Genomic DNA, 21,662 nt, shown 5'->3' with positions numbered 1-21,662 from the left:
CTGATGTTTTCATATGTTTGTTTATTCAGAGATAATCTCATATATGCTAATTCTTGGGTTTACTTATTATATTATTTTTCCTGATTTCTAATTTGTTAATTTTGTGTTTTTAATTGATTATTTTCCATAACTTTTCTTTGGTTTGCTATTTTCTTTATATTTTTCTAGATTAGAATAAATTAAATTTTATTTATTTTCATATTTAATTCAATGATAAAGACATTTAAGGCTCTGCATATTTTTCCGAGTATAGGTTTGGAATGCCACTGAGTTACACCCCAAGCCTACTTTATTTTTATTTCTAAAGACCTGCCAGGGAGTGTATTCTCTCACTTCTGTGTGGTTGAAAGGATTTGTTAATAATATCAGACTTTATTGCATTGTGTTTAGAAAACACGTCCTATTTGATTTCTGTTCAAGGGATTTTTTTAGGTCTGTTTGGGGCCAATAATATTATCTTTAAATTATATATGGTTATTGACAATCTCTAGGGCATACTATTTAATCTGTTATTTCCATTTTTATTTGATGTTTTCAAAAATGAAAGTTATGATGTCTTCCACTGTGTTTTCCTTCTGTTCACTTCTCTTTGTATGATGATTTTTGCTTTACATATCTTGATGAAGTATTATCCAAAGCATAAATGTTCATTATAGCTCTAATTTTATTATAGATTGTACTTTTAATCCATATAAAATGACTTTCAAAAGTGGCTTTTTTGTCCAAAGGAATATTATTTTGCCCAATTCTACTTTGATAATAATATTATACTTTAAAATTATTTCCTTTAGTTTGTCTGGTGTACTTTTGATCTTTCTTTTGTTTTTTTACCTGTTTTGTGGTACTTCAGTGGTTTCTGCTTTCTTTGGCTGTAACAGAGAAATCTGAGACAAGCTATTTTTGTTCCTTTGTTGGTGACCAAATTTTTTTCTAGAGGCCTGTAGATTTTTCTCTTAACCTTATATTTCAGAAATGTTGCTCAGAAGTGTATAATTTTTATGGACTTCCTTTGCCCTAAAATGTAATAAGTCCTTCAAATTTGTATACACTGGTCTTTATTTCGCTTCAGACGATTTTTATTCTATTATGTCAATACTGATTATCTCTGTGCTGGCTCTCTGGGTTTTGCCTCCAATATCCCTCATATTCTCTGTCATTGTTTTCATGTTTCTATCCTTGTACTCTCTTGATGGACACATAGGGCTAACCAGCATTCTCACTGCTTCGCTGATCAGCATCTGCCAGGGAAGGTGATGAGTGCCTAAAAACCAGTCTAGTGAGTACATGTCCGCAGCATCCGAAGGTGAGGGATGTGGAGAAGGGAAGTTCCCAGCATCATTCAAGCCCAGATTGAGTATTCTGTCTAGGTCCATTTGCCTTAGAATTTGAGGATGAGGAGAGGGCGTGTTGGCATGAGGGTACCCTTCAATATTAGCTTAAGGATAGTTCATTAAATTTTCATCTTTTTCTGTGTTTTCCTAGGTACACTGAATAAATAGCCTAGTTAGAGCCTCTTCCCATGCATGGCATTCAGCCACCCTAACTTTGATGAAGCTGGCCAGAATAACTATTTTTTTATATTAAGATCCTAAGAGTGGAGAACTGGAAATTGCTATAGAATTCCCCTGTTCTTGTCTGTTGCCCCTAAGTCCTGTGGGTAAGGTAACTCTTACAGTTGAAGCTCTCCATAGGACAGGGCAGGGGGACACTCTTTGAGACCGACAGGGAAGTTGTAATGGAGTAAATATGTTCAGAACTGTTCTGGCCTCTTGGCCATCTCTGGAGCCCCAGAGTTACTTATAAAAGATGAATTCAAAGAACTCTGAGCCTGAAGACCCTCCCAACACCAGCTTCACCTGCCTGACCTTTCCTAGGGCTAGTACTTTTGATATGCCTTCCCCTCCCTTTTTGCTACATTTCCCTGACAGGGGGTGTCCAGGACATGCTTTGTGCTTGCTGGATATGGCCCAGCATCGTGTGATCACCCTCACATTTTCAGACCGTCTCATCATTTCAACGAACAGCAAATCTGATGCAGGACACGCATCATGTTGTACAGCAGAGAGGTTTACAGAGATGGCAAACACTTCCAAAGAACCTTTTAATCCGTTAAAGTTTTTAGTGGGGAGCTGAGAGAGGCAGCATCAGGAGGCTCTCAGCCAGATATAGTTTTAAGCTAGAATCCTTTCTTATTGATTTTTTTTATCGGTTCATAGACATTGAATAATCTGAACGTGGGTGTGGGGTGGTCTCAAACGCCTTCTTCTCCTTTCTCAAGGCCTGGTCATTATGTTAATGGAAAGGACAGGGCATGTTGATGAAATGGACAGGACAGGACCTAGACTTTTTGGGTGTCCTGAGGATAAGACTATCAAAAGTTGTAGGCCTATTTCCAAGTTCCTTCCACCTTCTTTAAAAAGAACCATCACACAACCAAGGGACTGCATGCCCAAGGAGGAGCAGATTACCCTGCTAGAAGCCTCAGGACCTTCACCCAACCCTGACTGCAGGAGTTTATGATTCCTTAAAATAAACTGAAGAGAAGTTGACAGATGTACTTCTTTGCTGACTTGCCTGTTCATTTGCCCTCTTTCCAAATCATAGAAAAATTTTATTGCATGGAATGGTTAAAAAACCTGATAATGGCTGGTCTCATGATCAGTAACTTCCTTAATAGAACTAACTGATGAAATATACCTGTATTTCCACTCAGAAATTTATTATTTCTTTCATTCAATACCCATCTCTAGGTCTTATGGTAATCTTAGCATTCCAAGAACCCTTCATTCTGAGAACTTGGGTCTTGCCATGATTTTTGACCAAAAGCGATGCTGTGCTTACTTAAATTAGCAGAGGACTTTATTGAGCACACATATCTATTCTATGGACTTTCTTCACTGGGTAGGGGAGAAAAAGTATTGAATTCCCTGCCCAGCAATGCTTCTTGTGCAGTTATAGTGCCAATGAGACTTTGGAGAGTCTTAGAGCAAGGAAGGGGGGGCGTGGTTGGTGCCTATGGAAGCTCCTGACCCTGAGTGAGCAGCGCTGTCCCTGGTGTTGTCCTCGACAGACTTCTCCATAATGACACCGATCAATGACCTCCACACCACTGACTCCCTGAACCTGGCCAAAGGGGAGCGGCTCATGCGGTGCAAGATCAGCAGTGTCTACAGACTTCTGGACCTCTACGGCTGGGCCCAGTTGAGCGATACCTACGTCACGGTGAGGAGAGCACTAAATCCAGAGGGAGAACTCCTGACCCTTGGTATGGCCGTGGCACTGTTGGTAGCCTTTGGCCGAAATGCTCTGAACTCTCAAAACTCCGCCTAGTGGGATCTTCTTTGGATGGGGAGCAGAAATTTCTGGATCCTTTATCTGGGGCTTTTCTTGAAGATTTCAAGATTCCTCTTGTAGCTCCATTTCCCCAGCTCCAAATAAAGGTCAAGTCCTCTTCATCTCTTAATGTAGGGAGAGAGAAGGGTTCATTGGAGAAAGATTTGGGCACAGTAAATTCAAGGGAAGAAAAGATTCAAATCCCGTGTCCTTGAAAATGCTCCCTCTCCCTATTTGTGCCTGAGAATGTGTGTCTTTTCTCCAGTTGAGAGTCAGCAAGGAGCAGGACCACTTCCTGATTAGCCCTAAGGGAGTTTCCTGCAGTGAAGTCACTGCATCCAGCCTGGTGAGTATTACCTGCTAGCTCACTGCCCACTCCTTAATGAGATAGCAGAACTTACTCTGCTCCTGCAGTGACAGGTTGTCTCAGAATTAGCCACTGTTGTCCTGTCCCTTGTGCTGTTCACAATCTAGTGGGGCAGAGAAGACACTTGGAACAAACTCAGCTCCCAGAAAACAGTGTGACCAGAAGATCAAATGCAAGATGCAGGCAGCAAGCACAGCAGAAGGGAGTGGGGAGAGCAGATAAGCTCAGATGGCTAAGCCTGGGACTATACCATGAAGGAGGGAGTTGAGACCCTCTTGGATGGGCAATACATGAGAACAAGAACCAAAGCACTGCAAGATTTGTCTGGTACTGGACATTAGAGATTGCTTCTGGGTCCCTCTCAGTGCTGCTTCTTTAGGTGGGGTAGGAGGAGACTTCTAGAAGGTGGTGTAGATCAGAAAAGATTTCAGGGTGAGAGGGGAAAGATAGCAGAAAGAACCATCTTAGAAGCAGAAGGGCCCAGTCCTCCTCAGGTGCACAGACTGGCTGCTGTGCTGTGTCATGCACCTGAAAGAGGAGGACACCAGCCTAGGGGCTGTTGCCAGGCTGGGGATGTGTTCAAGTATAGAGTCCAAGGACTCAAGTCCAGAGTCCAAGATGACAGAGCTACAGGGCAGGACTTCAAGGATGGCAAAGCCACTTAATGGGAAAGAAAGGATACTAGTGTCCAGAGAAAGTAAGTGACAAAGGGAGTACTACAACATTTTTTACTTTTTTCTGCTGGCCATATAGCCACTGAAGTATTATAAGCAGGAGAATGAGGAGATCACATTACCATTGTGTAAAGATCACTCTTTCAGGGGTGTGGATGCCAAATGTATCAGGACAACTGTTTAGTGCATTTATACAGAGCTGAGAAAAAAATTGGTCCTGCATGTTCACTAGGCCTGGTGATCAAGTCGGTCAGTAATTGGGATTGAGGTTAAGGACCTGGTTGGACATTCAGGAGGAAGTTAGTTGAATATGTGGTTTGGAAGTTTGGAGGAGATGTGGTTTCAAAATACAGGTCTGAGAGTCATGGCATGAGATGCTCAGAAAATGTGTATTGACTGAGTTCTGCTGTATATGGATTTATGGCTGTGACTGTTCAGAAGAGCCTGGCTGATGAGAAAGAGAGAAGAGGGTAAAATCCAACCTGCACTCCATTCGCTAAGTACTGTATGTTCTGGAGCCTGTTTCCCCCCGCCCCCAAATTTTCAGTGACAACATTCTGTGTCCCCAGGTCTGTCCTCAGAGAAAATACTTATTTTCTTATTGTACAAAGGTGCCATATGGGTTGGTGGTATTCTGTTAGGCTGTAAAGATTCTTAAGTGATGACAGATCACATATCCAAGGATGAGATAAGGAATACATGACATTAGAGAGGGATCATCCCAGAGAGGAAATTCTGACAGGACACATGTCTGAGGAAGTAGGGAGCTGAGCTAAAGGGAAACCAAAGGCCACCATCGGACACTCAGGTGCTCGAGGCAGGAGAACTGCTGCCAGTATCAGGGGTCAGGTCACTATGAAGTCATGTTCATTTTGTAAAATTCATTTACAATAGAATTGCTCAAGAGGGAATTTGTTTTACATTTTACTGATGCTCCTGGATAAGCACCTGATATAAGTAGCATGTCCCTGACCCCACACAGGAATTACTTCCTTCCTTTGGTCCCCATCTTGTTTGTTAGGGCCTTCTGGGATGGACAGAGGTAGACAAGATATGGAATTGCTCTGTGTGCTAGATTCAGGATATTATGGGTTCTTCAGTTTTCAGAGCCAAACTTTCAGTAGAACTTTTTAGAAACTATAATCAAGCTTAGTAATGTCCAGAGAACAACCATAGTCTGTGAGTGAGATTAGGTTCAGGGAAATTGTACATGGGGAATGAGGGCATGTGTTTAGTAGAATGTCAGGAGGACTTTGTTTGGGGAATTGTTTTTATGTTAGCTGATTTGGGTCTCAAAGGAGGCATGGCTGTGGAGTTTGCTGTTAGAATGCAGTAATCATTCTAAGATTGTGTATTTTACCAGTTTCTATCCAGGAGGCAGTGACATGGAGTGAGGCTTTAGCTGTCACTGGTAAAGCAGGAACACTCCCTCCTGTTAGCCAGAAGAGGGGGCTGTTGTTCATTTCTGTGCTTGTGCAACGATGTCTTCCTGTATCACAGTCATAGTAACCTTCTCTGATGTTGTTCTATGAAATTGTTTATGTTAGGTAGGAATTTTGCTCTATTTCTTGTTCTCTCTTGCGCACACGTGCACACACATACTTACGTAAGTGTATGTTTTGTTTTGTTTTTTAAGTTATGACACTTACTGGCTCTTGGAGTCAGAAGCAGATTACAAAGCCGTGCTCTCTTTCCACTTGTCCTTTATGACCTAGCTCCTGGGTGATTGGTAAATGGGTGTTCAGGATACTGTTCTCTGTGTATGATTTATAAGTTTTCAAAGAAATGAAAAAGCTCAATTTACACACGACTCCCTTTGGGAAGGCTTCTGATCCTCTAGTCTGCTGGGTTAAAGACGCCCCCCGCCCCGCGCGCGCGCTTCTGGAGAACTCTGTGAATGACTCCTCTAGTTCCTTGCTCCTCAAAGTGGATCCCAGCACGGGTATCAATTGGGAGTGACTAGAAATTCAGACTCTCCTGTGAGTCGGTATCGGCATTGACGGGATCTCCAGGGGATTCTTGAGTGCAGTGAGCTTTGAGAAACTCTGCTGTAGCATTTTCCCTACTGCACTATAATCACCTGTGACCTTTAAGACTACACTCGCTGAGGGCAGGACGCACGTCCGCGTCGCCTAAACCGAGCCTAGCCATTGCTCCTGGGGTCTGGACATGGGTAGTGAGTGCTGGGCCCACCCACCCAAAGAGGAGCGAGGGTCCCTGCCTGCCCTGTTGCTCCAAGTCTCCCCTTTTCCTCGGTCCAGATCAAGGTGAACATCCTGGGCGAGGTGGTGGAGAAGGGCAGCAGCTGCTTTCCGGTGGACACCGCGGGCTTCCGTCTGCACTCGGCCATCTACGCAGCCAGGCCCGACGTGAGGTGCATCATTCACCTGCACACACCAGCCACGGCAGCGGTGAGTGGGCTCCCTGCTGGCCCCACCAATGCTCCTAGTACAGCAGGCAGACCCAGGGGCCCCATCTCTCTAAGATGCTCCCCAGTACCATTCTCACTGAAAACAGTCTGGAAAGATCCAGAACCCAGACCAAGGTGAGGAGAGAAAATTCCTAACGTAGGAACTCCTCATCTTCTTTCTAAATGCCACAGTCTCGAGAGAGGGTAAGATGTCAGACATCCATCCCACTGCGTCCTCCACCCTGCCACACACACAGGCTGGGACACCTACCCAGAGGACTGTGCCTTATGAGTTTCTACTCAGGTTGAATCTTTTGGGCTGGGGGTTTTACCTGCCTCTGCATAGCCCAGTCTCTGGGAGGAGAAATATATATATATATATATATATTTTTAGTCAGGTTCTTGCTATGTAGTCCAGGCTGGCCTTAAACTCATGGTGATCCTCCTGCCTCAGCCTCCTGAGTGCTGAGTGCACCACCATGCCCAGCCTGGGAGGAGAAATTTTGACAGAGGTTATCAGGCAGGCAGAAAACTGGATGGTCTCAACTTTCTATAGCTTAGAGTAGCTGAGAGCTGGGGACAGGAGCATGCAAAACTAGGGGAAGGTGGAAGGGAGAAGCTCAAGAAGCAGTTTATCCCCCAAGGGTCTCTGGTCATTTCTTCATGTGCACCTAGGATACTGTGCAGTAGACAGCAGACAAGTTCAGCCATTGCTCAACACTCCCCCATCCTCCTGTTCCCCAGACCACACACCTGCAGAGCAGACTTCTGACCAGGCTGTTTTCTCAGTGATGCACGGCAGTTGTAAGCGCTCAGAACTTACAGGATTTGGATTAACTTGATGATGTGTTTGTGCTGAGCAGGGTCTCTGCAGGCTCACGGGCACAATGAGGGAAGGAGGGTAAGGCCCCTGATAAGCCTTCCCATGCTCCTTGCTTTAATGAGGTGGGGTTGAGGGTTACAGCCTTGTTCCCTGGCCAGTATACTTCCCTAGGGCTATAAGGTGGAGTTTCCTAGTGGTCTTCTCTATTAGCAAGGAGACATGGTTATTTCTACACTAAAACCAAGGCTGAGGGTCCCCAGTGACTCATCCCAAGCCTGGTACAAACTGCTCACCCAAGCCTGCTGCAAACAACACCACACCTGGCTCTCTGAGAGTCACAGATAAGAGCAAAGCAGGAGCAGGACCGCACTGGCTTCCTTCAGTACATTCACTCCAGTGTTTCTAACAGCTGGTTCCCTTGTATGAAAACTGATAGAGACATTAGAGCCCAAAGCATGAAAGCAGGACTGAGCAGGTAGAAAAGGAGGCTGAGGCTTTTCTCATCTTCTTCCAACTCCATGGACCTCAGTGCAGAGCTGGCCTGTGGTGCTCCCAGGAAGGGCAGATGTGCCGAGGAGATGGAGGCTGCAGGTGCCACCCATCCCACTGTCTCCCTACAGGTGTCAGCCATGAAGTGGGGTCTCCTGCCTGTCTCCCACAATGCCCTGCTGGTGGGGGACATGGCCTATTACGACTTCAATGGGGAAATGGAGCAGGAAGCCGATCGTGTCAATCTGCAGAAGTGCCTTGGACCCACTTGCAAGGTTTGGGCAGCCCTTCTGGGAGGATGCTCTGGAGTGGTACTGTCGAAAGCCGGTGTCACAAAAGTGACGTATATTCTTTGGAGAATGTTTAACTGTTGCAGATAAATTTTAAAAAAAAAGAAAGAAAAGGAAAAATCTCTGTCATACTACTCAGAAATCTTGGTACACACCCCTAGTGAGTTCACATGTAATTTACATAACTGAGATCATAAAATAAGCCCTTCCATTCCCTTAGCAATATATAGTAGTCACCATTGTATGTCATTAAATATTTTTGTCACTATTTTAAATTATTGAATTATATGAGACTATCACCATTTTCCTGAATAGACCTCTATGTGCAGACATTGCAGGTGCTCCTGCCCCTGAATTTTCTCTTAGTATAAACTACGCTGATAAAAACCCTTTCAACCAAGTCTGCCGGGTGCCTGAGGTGATTTCCTTAGAACAGATTTCTTTGTTCCCTCTCACCCCCATGTCTGATATAGATAATGCTATTTTCCTGCTGTCTCCCCAAACTTGAGTTTTATCACACTTATTCATTTATTTATTGCCAACTTGCTGGAGAAAATGGGACTTTATTATTGCTTGGTGTAAGTCTAGGCCTTGTAACAGCACATGTATTGGGGTGGTCAGCTTGGTATAGGGAAGCTCTAAAACCAAGCCTGAGTGGGTCACTTGCTGCCATCCTACACTCACTGCCCAACTCGCTTTCTGTCTGAGTCCCTCTCTCCCCAGCTCTAACTCAAGTGAGAGGCCCTGCCAATCTCCCATCATCCTCCAAAGTGTCATTAGCGATGCTGGGAGAGAAATGTGGTGCCCACATCTATTGAGTGCTAGAAGAAGGGTTGTTTGTTGTTTCTGGGTCAGAGTCACTGTCTCTTTCCATTTCCCTGGTTCTTGAAAGGAAAAACCTCCAGCTGTTTGTAGCGAGAGAGGACATGGGGTTCAGAGCTGTAAGGTCTCAGTCTAGGTAGGCTGTGCAAGGACAGGTCTGACACATGCATCTGTATTTTAGATCCCATAGGGGCATCATCTGGTTCCAGAGAGTTCTTGAATCTAAAACCAACAGAGGAAAGTTTTCAGTAAGGGATGTTTAGCCTTTGGGAGTTGAGCTATTGGTATGAATTCATTTAGATCTCCTTCCCCCACTTTATCCACCTGGCCCCTGCAAGGTCAGAAACATTGCACCAGTGGTGAGAAGTGCTGGATTCCAGTTTAGATTTTGCCTTCAGTTAGTCAGGGTAGGCCTCTGATTAGATTTCTATTTCCTAATCTATAAGAGCAGTTAGATTAGAAGGCCATGATAGCCTCCTTCCTAGAACCATGTGATCTTAAACCTGGTAGGGCCTCTCCGAGTTTATGGAGGAAAAACTGGAGATCAAGAGGTGATGTGATGCACCTGTTTCTGGAGAACCATTTCTCAGAGAACCACCCTCTTGAGTTTTGACCACAAAATTAGTAAAGCTACAGAGGCAAGAGCTTGCTTGAGCTTTGACCCTTGCATTAGCCATCAAATAATATCATTCACACAAATTTTTCAGAATTAGAAGTTCTCCAAGGCCTAAAAACCCAGTCATTGCCCAAAGAAATCAATCGGGCTATATGGTCTCAGTTTTTAAAAGCCTCTTCAGTTTATTAGGGTAGAAGCCTTGGGTTAATATCATATGTCAAATACATTGGGGTATTTGATTAGGAATGAGCAAAGGCTTGGAGAAGGGGCTTGAGATGGAAATTGATCTAAATAAAATGAAAAGTATCTCTCTTAAGTGCTTTTTACAGGCTTGAGGTTTATTTGGCTGTTTCCTCCTCCCCAGATCCTGGTGCTAAGAAACCATGGAGTGGTTGCTCTAGGTGACACAGTAGAGGAGGCATTTTACAAGGTCTTCCACCTGCAGGCTGCGTGTGAGATTCAGGTGAGCAAGCCCTCTGGGAATTGGACCTAGGAGTTGGCCCTGATGAAGTCTGTGGGTGACAGTGCTGGCCTTACTAGTTGTGAGTCAGAGACACCTTTGAGCCCTATCTTCTAAAATTCTTGCCCTATATCTCTACCTTGGGGTCACTTCTGGAATTTCACATTTAAAGTCAGTTCCATGGCTTGGAAAAATTTATCACCATTTTCTGAAGACCCTCACCCAAGTCTTGGCGGTCAGAGCCCAGAACAGTGAGTTACTTGGGCTCATCAGCTCGACAGGGGAGAGACTGCCATAGGACACATATAGTCCTAACCATGCTCATATGTTACCTGGGTATGCCTGCCACACCTAGCTGTGCGAAGTGGACACACACAGCTAGGCTTTATTTATTTATTTGTAACAGATTGGAATGAGTAGAGGTAGTGGTTTTGCAAAAGTCAACAACATTGTTAAATCTGAAAAGAGAAGTGGAGAGCTGGCCATTTGGAGTGGTGGCATGGGAACCTGAGCGGCTAGGCAATCCTAAGGTGATGTCCGGAGAGCTCATCATGTAGCCCTCACTGGATCAGCCACACACACACTCAACGGTGTGGCCAGTTGGTTGGGGTGAAGAGGGGCCTTGGCCAGCCCTAGAAGACCTGTTCCCAGGCTGCCTGGGCATCGTCATCACCAGCTCCAGCTGTGTGTCCTTGGGTAGGGAATTTGCTCTTTGAAATCCAGTTTTTCTCAACTGTAGACGTGGGGTGCAGAGGGTTACTGTGAGGACCGGGCTTTTCAGACAAAGAGATATGTCATGGGTGGTATTTTTAGGATTCAGTTCACAGCAGAAGAAACCCATTGCTTCAGGATACCTCAGCTCTTTGCTGGGCCCTTTTGGTGGGTGTCTATCTGGCCCTTCTGGCTAGCCTGGCAGAATAGCACCCTCTGAAAGCCCACCTGCTGCTCTCTTGGCCTTCTACGGGAAGAATGGTAGAGGCTGGTGCCTCACTGGTAGAGGCTCCCAAGGGTGTGCTTTCAACAGTTTTTAGAGGACTGTGTTGCAAAGACAGTTTGTGGAGGTGTTGGAGGAAATGAAGTGAGACCAACCCCCAACCCCCAGCAGCCATGGGGAGAAGGGGAGACCACGGACAGGCAGGTACAGGCAGACACAAGCAGTGTCTCTTTGATGTGGCTCCCTTCCCTCAACCAAGGATGCTGTCCTAACCACTGGCCACTGATTGGTGGCAGAACCCCATAGAGCCTCTGCTATAAAGACAGCCACCTTCCCTGCCCGACCTGCACTGCTCCAGGTGCCCTGTCTTGCCTCTGGAGAAGAGGCTCTCCTGAGCAACTAGCTCACAGAGAAACCTCATCTCATCTCAAAGACAGCCCAGCCCTAAAAATGAATGGGGAGGCCAGTGTGCCCCCACACAGTGAAGCCACTCCCAGACTCCTGACCCCAGCAGTGGCCTTTGGGCAATTTAACCAAAACCGGAATGGCCATCTGCAATCACTGACCCTGACAACCTCCAGCTGCTGTCACTTGCTCTTCAGGATGGGTCTGATGTGACCTTGTTAAAGTACCTCAGACAGTGCAGTCATCTAGCCCCCAGTAAAGCTCCAATGTGTTTTCTTTCAGCTGGAGGGAGAGAGGCTTCTGGAGGGAGGAATAGAAGACTAGACCAGAAGGTGGTGGATCAGGACATGAAGAGCACATGTAGCAACAAGCTGCAGGTGCTATTGGGTCACACCTGGGTCATTTTGGATGGAGTGACCATCACTGAAGCTCTGCCTCCACCATGGGCCCCACTGTCTCCCTCAGTAACGCTGGCAAACAAGCAGACGTGGCTGTGGTCCTGTTTGTGCTCCAAGGCTGAGTGCCTGTTCACCTCTCCTGGGGACTGTGTTTTCTTTGCTCCTCATCAATTTGGGGTTCCAGGAAACTGGGTCATTCCTAGCTGAGAAAGGCAGCTCCCTACTCTGCTGACAGGCAGTTGGGAAGATGTGCAAGCAATTCTTTTTGGTCTGCTACCCATCACCATGGAAACCAGTGGAGAAAGAGGGAGGTGGGGGAGGCAGCTCTTGCAAGATTGTGAACAGTTGGTTCCCTTCCTCTCTTTCTCCACTAATGACCAGTCCCAGAGGAGTTTGTATCTCATTCATTCCCTAGCAACATTTACGGGGCACTCTTTAGGGCCAGGGGCCTAAGTGCTTTACAACCATTATCTTGAAGACTCCCCCACAAGGTAGGAGTCTTGCTACCTTGCTATTTTTATTTTACAGATGAGGAAACTAGAGGCACACAGATGGTAAATAACTTCCCTGAATCACACAGGCAGTAGTCAAACCAGGATTGAAACCCAGATAGACTGACACCCAAATTTGTGCCTTCTATGCTACCTTGCACTGCCTCTCCAGAGTAGGATCAGTGGGAGCAGTCATGCGGACACCTGGAGAGGTGCCTTGAGTGAGAAGAGTTTGGGAAAATCTCCTTCCTCCCTCCTCTTCTCAAGGTGATGGGGTTCACCTGGGGAGGTTGCTTGGCTGGCCTCCAAGAAACAGTATGGGGACAACTATTAAGCATGGTAAATGGGACACACTAGGGGATGTCTGGATCTTCTTCGTGGGTTCATAGGCATGCATTTGTCAGCAGGCTAAATGGATCTTTAGTTTTCAGTAAAAAGTAACTGACACAAAAACACCAAATAATTGCAAGCATTTGTAATCAGGGCAGCTCCCCTGTAATAGCAAGCTTACACAGGATATCCAGTCTTACTCAGGTGGTTGAATAGATTAGTGCACAGTGCACCTGGCTCACTCTAATGAGACTGCCCAAAAGCTTCTCTCTCTGCGTGTAACTGAACTTACCCAGGAAGCTAAACCCTAGCTCAGTACATCTGAGTGCTGGATATGTGAAGTCAGTAGAATGTAATCTTAGATGATCATGCAATTGGAAAATAAGATTAGCTAAATGAATCATTTTTAAAGAATTATCCTAAAATTGCCTGCTGTATATACATCTGTCTTGTCCTATTATTACAAATCCACTGCCTGCAACCACCTACATCCTCCCTATTTCCTTTAAGAAATTTAAAGACAGATTTCAAACATACGCAGAAATACAGAGATAACATAATAGACACCCACCACTCAAATTTAACCAATATTAATAGCCTTTTTCTTCACATATTTTTCCTCTTGAAGAGATAAGAATTGAAGTCTTCTTTGGAACCCTTTCCAATTTCATCCTCCTCTTTTTCCAAAAATGATTAAAGTCTAAGTTGGTCTCTATCCTAAATACTTTTTCATTCCTCTGTATTCTTTTATTCCTACGGTTTATACTTGCTAGTTCTTTCTTTTCTCGGTTCACTAAGAAATGTGATCAGGAAAAGAAAGACTAATACTCCATGGCAATGAGTGCATGCCCAAGTTTTGGGTATAGCTTTTCCTCAGTTTCCCATCTGATTCTGGCTTCTAAGTTTTCCTCTGTAGCCCCTGCAGTCCCACTGCATCAGGGGCACAGGCCAGGGCAGGGGTCCTGTGTGCATATGGGCTCTGGCTTTCCTTCCTGCAGGTGTCAGCTCTATCCAGCGCTGGAGGAGTGGAGAACCTCATTCTCCTGGAGCAGGAGAAGCACCGGCCCCATGAAGTGGGCTCTGTGCAGTGGGCTGGGAGCACCTTTGGACCCATGCAGAAGAGCCGGCTAGGGGAACACGAGTTTGAGGCCCTCATGAGAATGCTGGACAACCTGGTGAGTCTGCTGCCATTTTCCCTTCTAGGCCAGGCCATGGAGACTTAGCCCCTAGAACCAGCTAGTACAAGGTGGACAGAAAAATCTGCCAACACCTTGATTAAGATGTTGAAAGCTTCACTGATAGGCAGTTTGATTTAGAATTTGCAATAATTCAAGTTGCAATGGATATCATCTTTGCAGAGTGCTCTGTGAGAAGCAGTGATCCGGTATTTCTATGAGAAGTAGTGATTTTGACATCCATAGCCTCTCTTATACTGGGGATTAGTTCATGCCTCTTACATAATTAGCCCTGTCTTTCTTTCTATTCTCTGACTTTGATGTAGAAGGCACATATTACTCCTAATTTCCTTATTCTTAGGCAGCAGCTTCATGATAATACCTGACTGCAATGAATAAATGAATCAATCATGTAAGAAATTGAACTGGCATGTGTCTAGAAGTAGGCCAGTTCATTAAATAATACCAAAATTGTTTTAGATATCCTTCTTTCTTCTAGAGGCTAAGTAGTTAAGAGTGTGAGACATTAGAGGAGACATTTCAGGAACGACAGGGAAGAATATATAATGAGGAGCGAATTGTAGCAAGAAATTATAACATTTTAGATTGCTCAAAAAAGAGAAATGAAACCTATCTTCATAACATTTCCACCTGGTTCTCTTTTCCAAAGCTTATTGCTACTGCCTTCTACCCCCTTTATCACATCAAGGTCACAACAATGATTAATACATTTGTCCCTGCTCTCATTTCCTCTAAGTCATCTTCATCTCACTACCAGATGTATCATGAGGGTCACGTAATAATAATGAAAGGTATAATCCACAACGAGAATGCAACTCCTTTATACCGTTTAGGTCCTGGGTAATTGACATCTGAATGAATTATCATGCCTATATGATTTCATATAGGAATTCTTTCAAACCATTAAGAAATAATTATGGTACTATTTAAACTGTTTCAGAGAAGAGTGAAAGAAGGATACTAAGCTGTAACGATTATAGCACATTCAGACCAATTACACTTTGTATGTTAATGAAAAAAATGCTGCCTAAGCCAGACATGGTGGCACATGCCTGTAATCCCAGCACTGTAGGAGGCTGAAGTGAGGGGATGACAAGTTTAAGCCCAGCCAGACAACTTAGTGAGACTCTGTCTTAAAATAAAAATAAAACAAAGGCTAAGGGTGTGAATCAGTGCACAGGCCCTGAGTTCAGTCTCTACTAGTGGAAAACATGCTTCTTTAAAACCAGCAATTAATATTGAGGATAACTTTAGAATAATACTACACAATAACTGAGGACTCACCCCTAGAGTGCAAGGATGGTTTAATATTATAAATCTTTTAAATATACTTCATGAGGCCAGGGATTTAGCTCAGTGTTGGCACTCCTGCCTCACAAGTACAAGGTCCTGAGTTCGATCTCCACACCAAAAGCAAAGCTACTTAAATATATTTCATGATATTGAAGATTCAAAGGATAGAAACTTTTTTATCATGTTAATAAATATAAAGGAATTTGATAAAACTTTTTTTTTCAGCATTAATTGAGTTTATTGGTACATTTTAGGGATACAGTGCAGTTACATTCATTGTTGGGATCTTGTACCTCTACATGACAAGTCTTGATTCTCATTTTTTCCCCTTACCTCTGCCCTCCCTTCACCCCCTCCTCCTCTCCCCATCTACAAACACTTTATTTTCATCTTTTCATTCTCTCACATTTTTTTCTTTTCCCTTTTTACTCTTACCCTACCCATCCCACCTTCCCTTAGCTCCTTTCTTCCCATTTCTAAATGTCAGTAATCTTATTAGAATCTTATGCATTGTTGCAGATTATTCACACCAGGGAAACTATTTGGTATTTACACATGTGTGACTTATTTATTTCACTTAGGAGTATATCTTCAATATGTATCCATTTTCCTATGAATGAATCTATTTTCTCGTTCTTTATGGCTGAGTAATATTCCATTTTATAGAAAAACCACAACTTCTTTATCCAGTTTCCAACGGATGGGCAAATAGGTTGTTTCCAAGATTTAGCTATTACAAACTGTGCCGCTATAAACATGGGTGCACATACTTCTCTGTGATATGATTCTTTTAGTTCTCTTGGAAAGATACCCAACAGAGGGATGGCTGGGTCAAATGGAACCTCCAGTCCAAGCTCTTTGAGGTATCTCCATATTGATTTCCATAGTGGTTGCACTAGTCTGCACTCCCACCAACAATGGAGGAGGGTTCCTTTCTCCCCACAACCCCGCCAACATTTGTTATTGTGTGATTTCTTGATAGCAGCCATTCTTTGTGGGGTGAGGTGGAATCTCAGTGTTGTTTTCATCTGCATCTCTCGAATGACCAGTGATGTGGAACATTTTTTCATATATTTTCTTGCTGCTTTCACTTCTTTGTATGAGAAATGTCTGTTCATTTCGGATGCCCATTTTTGGATCGGGTCTTTATATTTGGGGGGACTGATTGTTTTGAGTTCTTTATATATCCTTGATAATAGTCCTTTGTCTGAGGTACAGCTGGTAAAAATTTTTTCCCACATTGTAGATTGTCTCTTAGTTCTGCTAATGGTTTCTTTTGAAGTACAGAAGCTTTTTAGTAAGATGAGATCCCAGTTGTTGATTCTTTCTGCTAGTTCCCGTGCTACTGAGGATTTGTTCATAAAGTCTTTTCCTATACCAATGTCTTCCAGAGTTCTGCCTAACTTACTTTCCAGCAAGTTTAATGTTTCTGTTTTAATATTTAGATCTTTAATCCATTTGGATTTTAATTTAGTGCATGGCGAAAGATAAGGGTCTAATTTTAATCTGTGGCAGGTTGATATCCAGTTTTTCCAACACCATTTATTAAAGAGGCTATCTTTCCTCCACTGAGGATGGTGAGCTCCTTTGTCAAAGATGAGGTAGCTGAGTACATCTGCATTTGTTTTTGTGTCTTCCAGTCTGTTCCACTGATCCTCAGGCCTATTTCTTTGCCAGTACCATGCTGTTTTTATCACAGTGGCTTTGTAGTATAGTTTCAAATTGGGAATTGTTACACCTGGTGCCATGTGACTGTTGCCTATAATGGCTTTTGCTATTCTAGGTCTCTTATGGTTCCAAATGAATTTTTGGATTTTTTTTTCTAGTTCTGTGAAATATAGTGTTGGAATTTCAATTGGCATTGCATTGAATGTATATAGCAGTTTTGGTAGTATGGCCATTTTCACTATGTTGATTCTTCCTACCCAGGAGCAGGGGATATCTTTCCATTTTTTTATATCCTCTTCGATTTCTTTTTTCAGAGTGCTGTAGTTTTCAGTGTAGAGATCTTTTGTTTCTTTTGTTAGATTGATTCCTAGATACTTCATTTTTTTGGATGCTATTGTAAAAGGAATTTTTTCCCTTATTTCTCTCTCCGTGTGTCTGTTATTTGTGTATAAGAAGGCTATTGATTTTTGGGTATTCACCTTGTATCCAGATACTCTACTGAATCTGTCAATTAAGTCTAGAAGTTTTTTGGATCTTCAATGTAGAGTATCATATCATCAGCAAATAATGATAGTTTAACTTCTTCCTTTCCTATCTTTATTACTTTAATTTCTTTCTCTTGTCTAATTGCTGTGGCTAATGTTTCCAGGAATTTGATAAAACTTTAACATCAGTTTATAAATAACAGCTATCAACTGAAACAGGACACAATATGATTAAAATGACTTTTCCAAAAACAATAGTTCATATAATGGTGAAGTACTACAAGTATTTCCACCAAACTTTGAAACAAAATAATTAGTTCTGTTCTTATGACTATTATTTAATAGTATTCTGGATTGATATTGGGACTCAATCTAGGCAGTGAGATATAAGGAAGAGGTATAAATATTATAAATGAAACAAGATTATTATATGCCTCATAAGTACAAAATCAGCTGAAGGTAGTCAATTATGAAAAAATATATACAAAAATCCATCTTTGTATCTTAGCATGGATTCTTTCAAAGACAAAATGAGGTTGGGGGGATATAGTTTATACAGCACTTGTCTAGCATGTGTGATGTGTAAGGCTCTGGGTTTGATTCCAAGAACTACAAATAATAATAATGATAATGGAGGAAAATAATCCTATTTGCAAAGATAACAAAGTCATAAACATTGAGCAGACTTCATTTAAAGAAAATGATAAAACTTTACCCTTAGACCTCAGAGAAAACTTGAAATCAGTATTGGGGACCCTTGCAGTGGATCCTGGTCTTCTGCTCAGTGCATGGCAAGAAGAAAGACTTAGAGATTGAATTAAAGAGATGGGGAACTGGGATGACCAGTGCTTGAGCAAGCAAAAGCTTGAGCAACAAAAGCCTTGAACAGCCATAACCATTGATATTTATTGGTGATGTAATCATTATTAGGTTGGGGTAAGGGGACTCTGTGTGGTTGCTAAGGATATGTTGCTGAATGAAGGCAAGTCCTGTAAAAGGAGACAAATCATTCTCGTGTTAGGCTGGGAATGGAATTTGGGTAAGAAACAGTTTGCCCTTGGCTGTGTTCTCTCAGATGCTTTGGTAAGACTCAATTCTTAAAATAAGCCAATTGCAGAGTTAACTCTTTACCGCCTGCACTACTTACAGCCTGCTTTGGGCATGATCAATGGGGTGGACCCCCACAATCAGCGATGAGCTGTAATTTATCCTTGGTTAGAAAACCCCAACAAGATAAAGAAGTCATGGCTCCAAAAATCAGTCTACAAACAGAATGTAATTCTCTCAAAAATGAGGGAAATCACAAAGACTTAAAATGTACTTCCAATATGAAACTCAGAATGGCTAAAAAATGCTAAGTAGAATCTAAGTGGGGATTACTAGTTCCCCCGCATGCTAAAATGTGATAAAGTGTTAGTAATAGAATGGAGAAGAAAAGAAGGGAAAAGTAAAAATATGAGAAAAGGAAAACATGGAAACAAAGTCTTTGTAAATAGGGAAGGGCGGAGGGGGATGAAGGGAGGTCAGGGAAGTGGGGAAAAAATAAGAACCAAGATATATCATGTAAAGGTATAAGATCCTAATGATGAATGTAACTGTACTGTATACATAAAATGTACCAATAAACTTAATGGAAAAAAAAAGAATGAGCAAGCAAACCCATACAACACCTTAAAGAATCCAGAAATAGACCCAAAATGTATTGGAATTTACACAGGGTAAGAAGGCACTTTATAAATCAGAGAGGAAAAGATAGACCTTGAGCATTTTGGGAAAAAAACTAAGGCAAATTGCTACCACATTCCTTCCAACAACATAAAAAAGCCTAAGTTTTCAAAAATTTTGACATGAGTGCTTGCTTCAGCAGCACGTATACAAAAATTTTAACATGAAAAATAAGCTTACTAAGGTATTAAAAAACACTGATTTATATTTGAAGTGCTCTTGTATTGGAAAAGACCTTGTTTAGCATGGCAAGATAGAAATCATGATGTAAACACTGACAAATGCAATTACATTAAAAATTCAGGTTGGAGGGACTGGGGATTTGGCTCAGTGGTTCCACTGCCTGCCTCTCAAGTGCAAGGTCCCAAGTTTGATCCCCAGTAAAAAAAAAAAAAAAAAAAAAATTCAAGTTGGGCCCAATGGTGCATGCCTGTAATTCCAGTGGCTTGGGAGGCTGAAGCAGGAAGAATACAAGTTTAAGGCCAGCCTGGGCAACTTAGTGAGAACCTGTCTCAAAATGCAAAATAAAAATAAAAATGGGTAGGGATGTAGCTTAATATAAAGGCCCCAAGTTCACCTGCCAGTAATGTACACGTACCTTGCACACATGTGTGTGCGTGTGCATGCACACACATGCACAAATTTACATTTCTGTAAACCATTCCCCAACCATAAACAAAGCTTAAAGACAAATTGTAGAGGTACATATTTGCAACATTAACCAACAGCTGACGATTAATAGTCTTACTGTGAAAAGACTATATATCAATGTGAAAAAGATAAATATCTCAATAGAAAAATGTATACTTACATACACAGAGATGATGACAAAGTTTTTGTAGTTCTCTCTGGGGTGAGCTCAAGTTCTCATGTTTTCCTTATGTTTTTCTATATTGTTTAATTTTTATGCATGGATCTGAATTTTCTTGATAATCAGAATAATACCTTACTGCCATTTTAATTTTAAAAGGGAAAGAAAGAACTGAGTACTATTCTGGCTAATGCCAGCTGCCTGAGTGTGTGTTCTCACTGAACAGCTGTCAGCTCTGCCTTTGTATATGTAGATGGTCTTTCTTAGGAGACCAGGAAGTTCTTGAGTCAGATTTCCACATTCCAGGAGGGAAATAGGGAAGCTTTTAGCAGTCTTACAACCCAGGCCATGCCGTGTCCAGTTTAGGCATTATCCTGCTAAGCCAGCAACTCTAAGGTCCAGACAGACATCAGCATTTTCAGAGCTCCCCTGGAGATTCCAGTGTGCAGCCAAGGTTGAGAACCACGGGACCAGATGCAATTTGGACCTCTGTGTTCACAAAGTTCTAAACACAGGGATTCTCTCAGTCCTAGTCAGTGAGCATGTGGGGGACCAGCAGGAGGATACAATTTTGAAAGACACCAAAAGAGCAGTGAGGCAGATTGTCCAATGGAGATTTGGGTTTAAAGTGAGTTCTTAAATGGAAGGGGGCAAAGTGTGTGCTTGTGAGTGTGTGCATCTACAGACCCTTTTCCTCCACTATTAACAGATCTGTTTTTGTCCATCTTTAGGGATACAGAACAGGCTACACATACCGCCATCCCTTTGTCCAAGAGAAAACCAAACACAAAAGTGAAGTGGAGATCCCAGCCACAGTCACAGCCTTTGTGTTTGAGGAAGATGGTGCCCCAGTGCCCGCCTTGCGACAGCACGCCCAGAAGCAGCAGAAGGAGAAGACCCGTTGGCTGAACACTCCCAACACCTACCTGAAGGTCAACGTAGCAGATGAGGTCCAGAGGAGCATGGGTAGCCCACGGCCCAAGACCACGGTAAGAGGGAAGCTAGGACAGCCCTGGGAGGAAAGGGCAAGCTGTATTTGTGGGTGTAAGCAGCTTTATAAGAGGAATAGAGTCAATCTTCCTTTTGCAGAGTTTTGTGCAATTTCCTCTTAGGGCTCCCTTTTGTGCCCTTGGAAACAGCTGCTCAGGCCCTCTTCCTTGCCTCTATGCTCTGAGTTGTTAGGTCTGAGGGTCAGGTTTCTCTAGAGGGCAGCCAGATGAGACTACTCCCAGCAGCACAAGACCGAAGAGCAGTTGGTTTTTGCTCCTTGCTCCCATGTCTCAAGGGGACTTCTAGGAAATTGCAGGGATGGGCATCCAACATTTGGACTCTAGATATACTGTCACTTGTATTAAGTCACCTTCTCTCTCTTTCTTTCCCTCTTCCATATATATATAATATATACGGAATATGTATATATATATGTATATATATATACATATATATGTATGGAATATGTATATATATGGAATATATATATAATATATATATTATATATATAATTATGTATATATATGACTCTCACTTTGATTTTTCATTAACATAAAAGTAACTGTAGCAAATAGAATAGCTCTGCATGAAATATGAAACTCTCAAAACAACTCAAACGGAGTTATCTGATACTAAAATTTCAATGGTTACC

The 21,662-nt window shown here is 42.7% G+C and overlaps 1 protein-coding gene across 3 annotated transcripts in view; it reads left to right on the top strand.

Moving 5' to 3' along the window:
- Add2 (adducin 2) overlaps window positions 1-21,662 on the top strand; it is a 108,345-nt gene that overhangs the window by 71,512 nt on the left and 15,171 nt on the right. For all 3 annotated transcript variants that reach the window (XM_010609649.1, XM_010609648.1, XM_033764649.1), the window contains exons 5-11: window positions 3,071-3,222; window positions 3,599-3,679; window positions 6,636-6,785; window positions 8,228-8,371; window positions 10,189-10,287; window positions 13,841-14,017; window positions 20,752-21,009. In XM_010609649.1, the coding sequence (XP_010607951.1) occupies window positions 3,071-3,222; window positions 3,599-3,679; window positions 6,636-6,785; window positions 8,228-8,371; window positions 10,189-10,287; window positions 13,841-14,017; window positions 20,752-21,009 (1,061 nt within the window). The remainder of the gene's footprint in view (window positions 1-3,070; window positions 3,223-3,598; window positions 3,680-6,635; window positions 6,786-8,227; window positions 8,372-10,188; window positions 10,288-13,840; window positions 14,018-20,751; window positions 21,010-21,662) is intronic.

Source organism: Fukomys damarensis, unplaced genomic scaffold, assembly GCF_012274545.1.
Source record: "Fukomys damarensis isolate Sample0158 unplaced genomic scaffold, DMR_v1.0_HiC HiC_scaffold_2, whole genome shotgun sequence".
Classification (NCBI taxonomy): Eukaryota; Metazoa; Chordata; class Mammalia; order Rodentia; family Bathyergidae; genus Fukomys; species Fukomys damarensis.
Note: the sequence above shows the minus strand (reverse complement) of the source record. Positions and strands in the feature narration are given on the sequence as shown.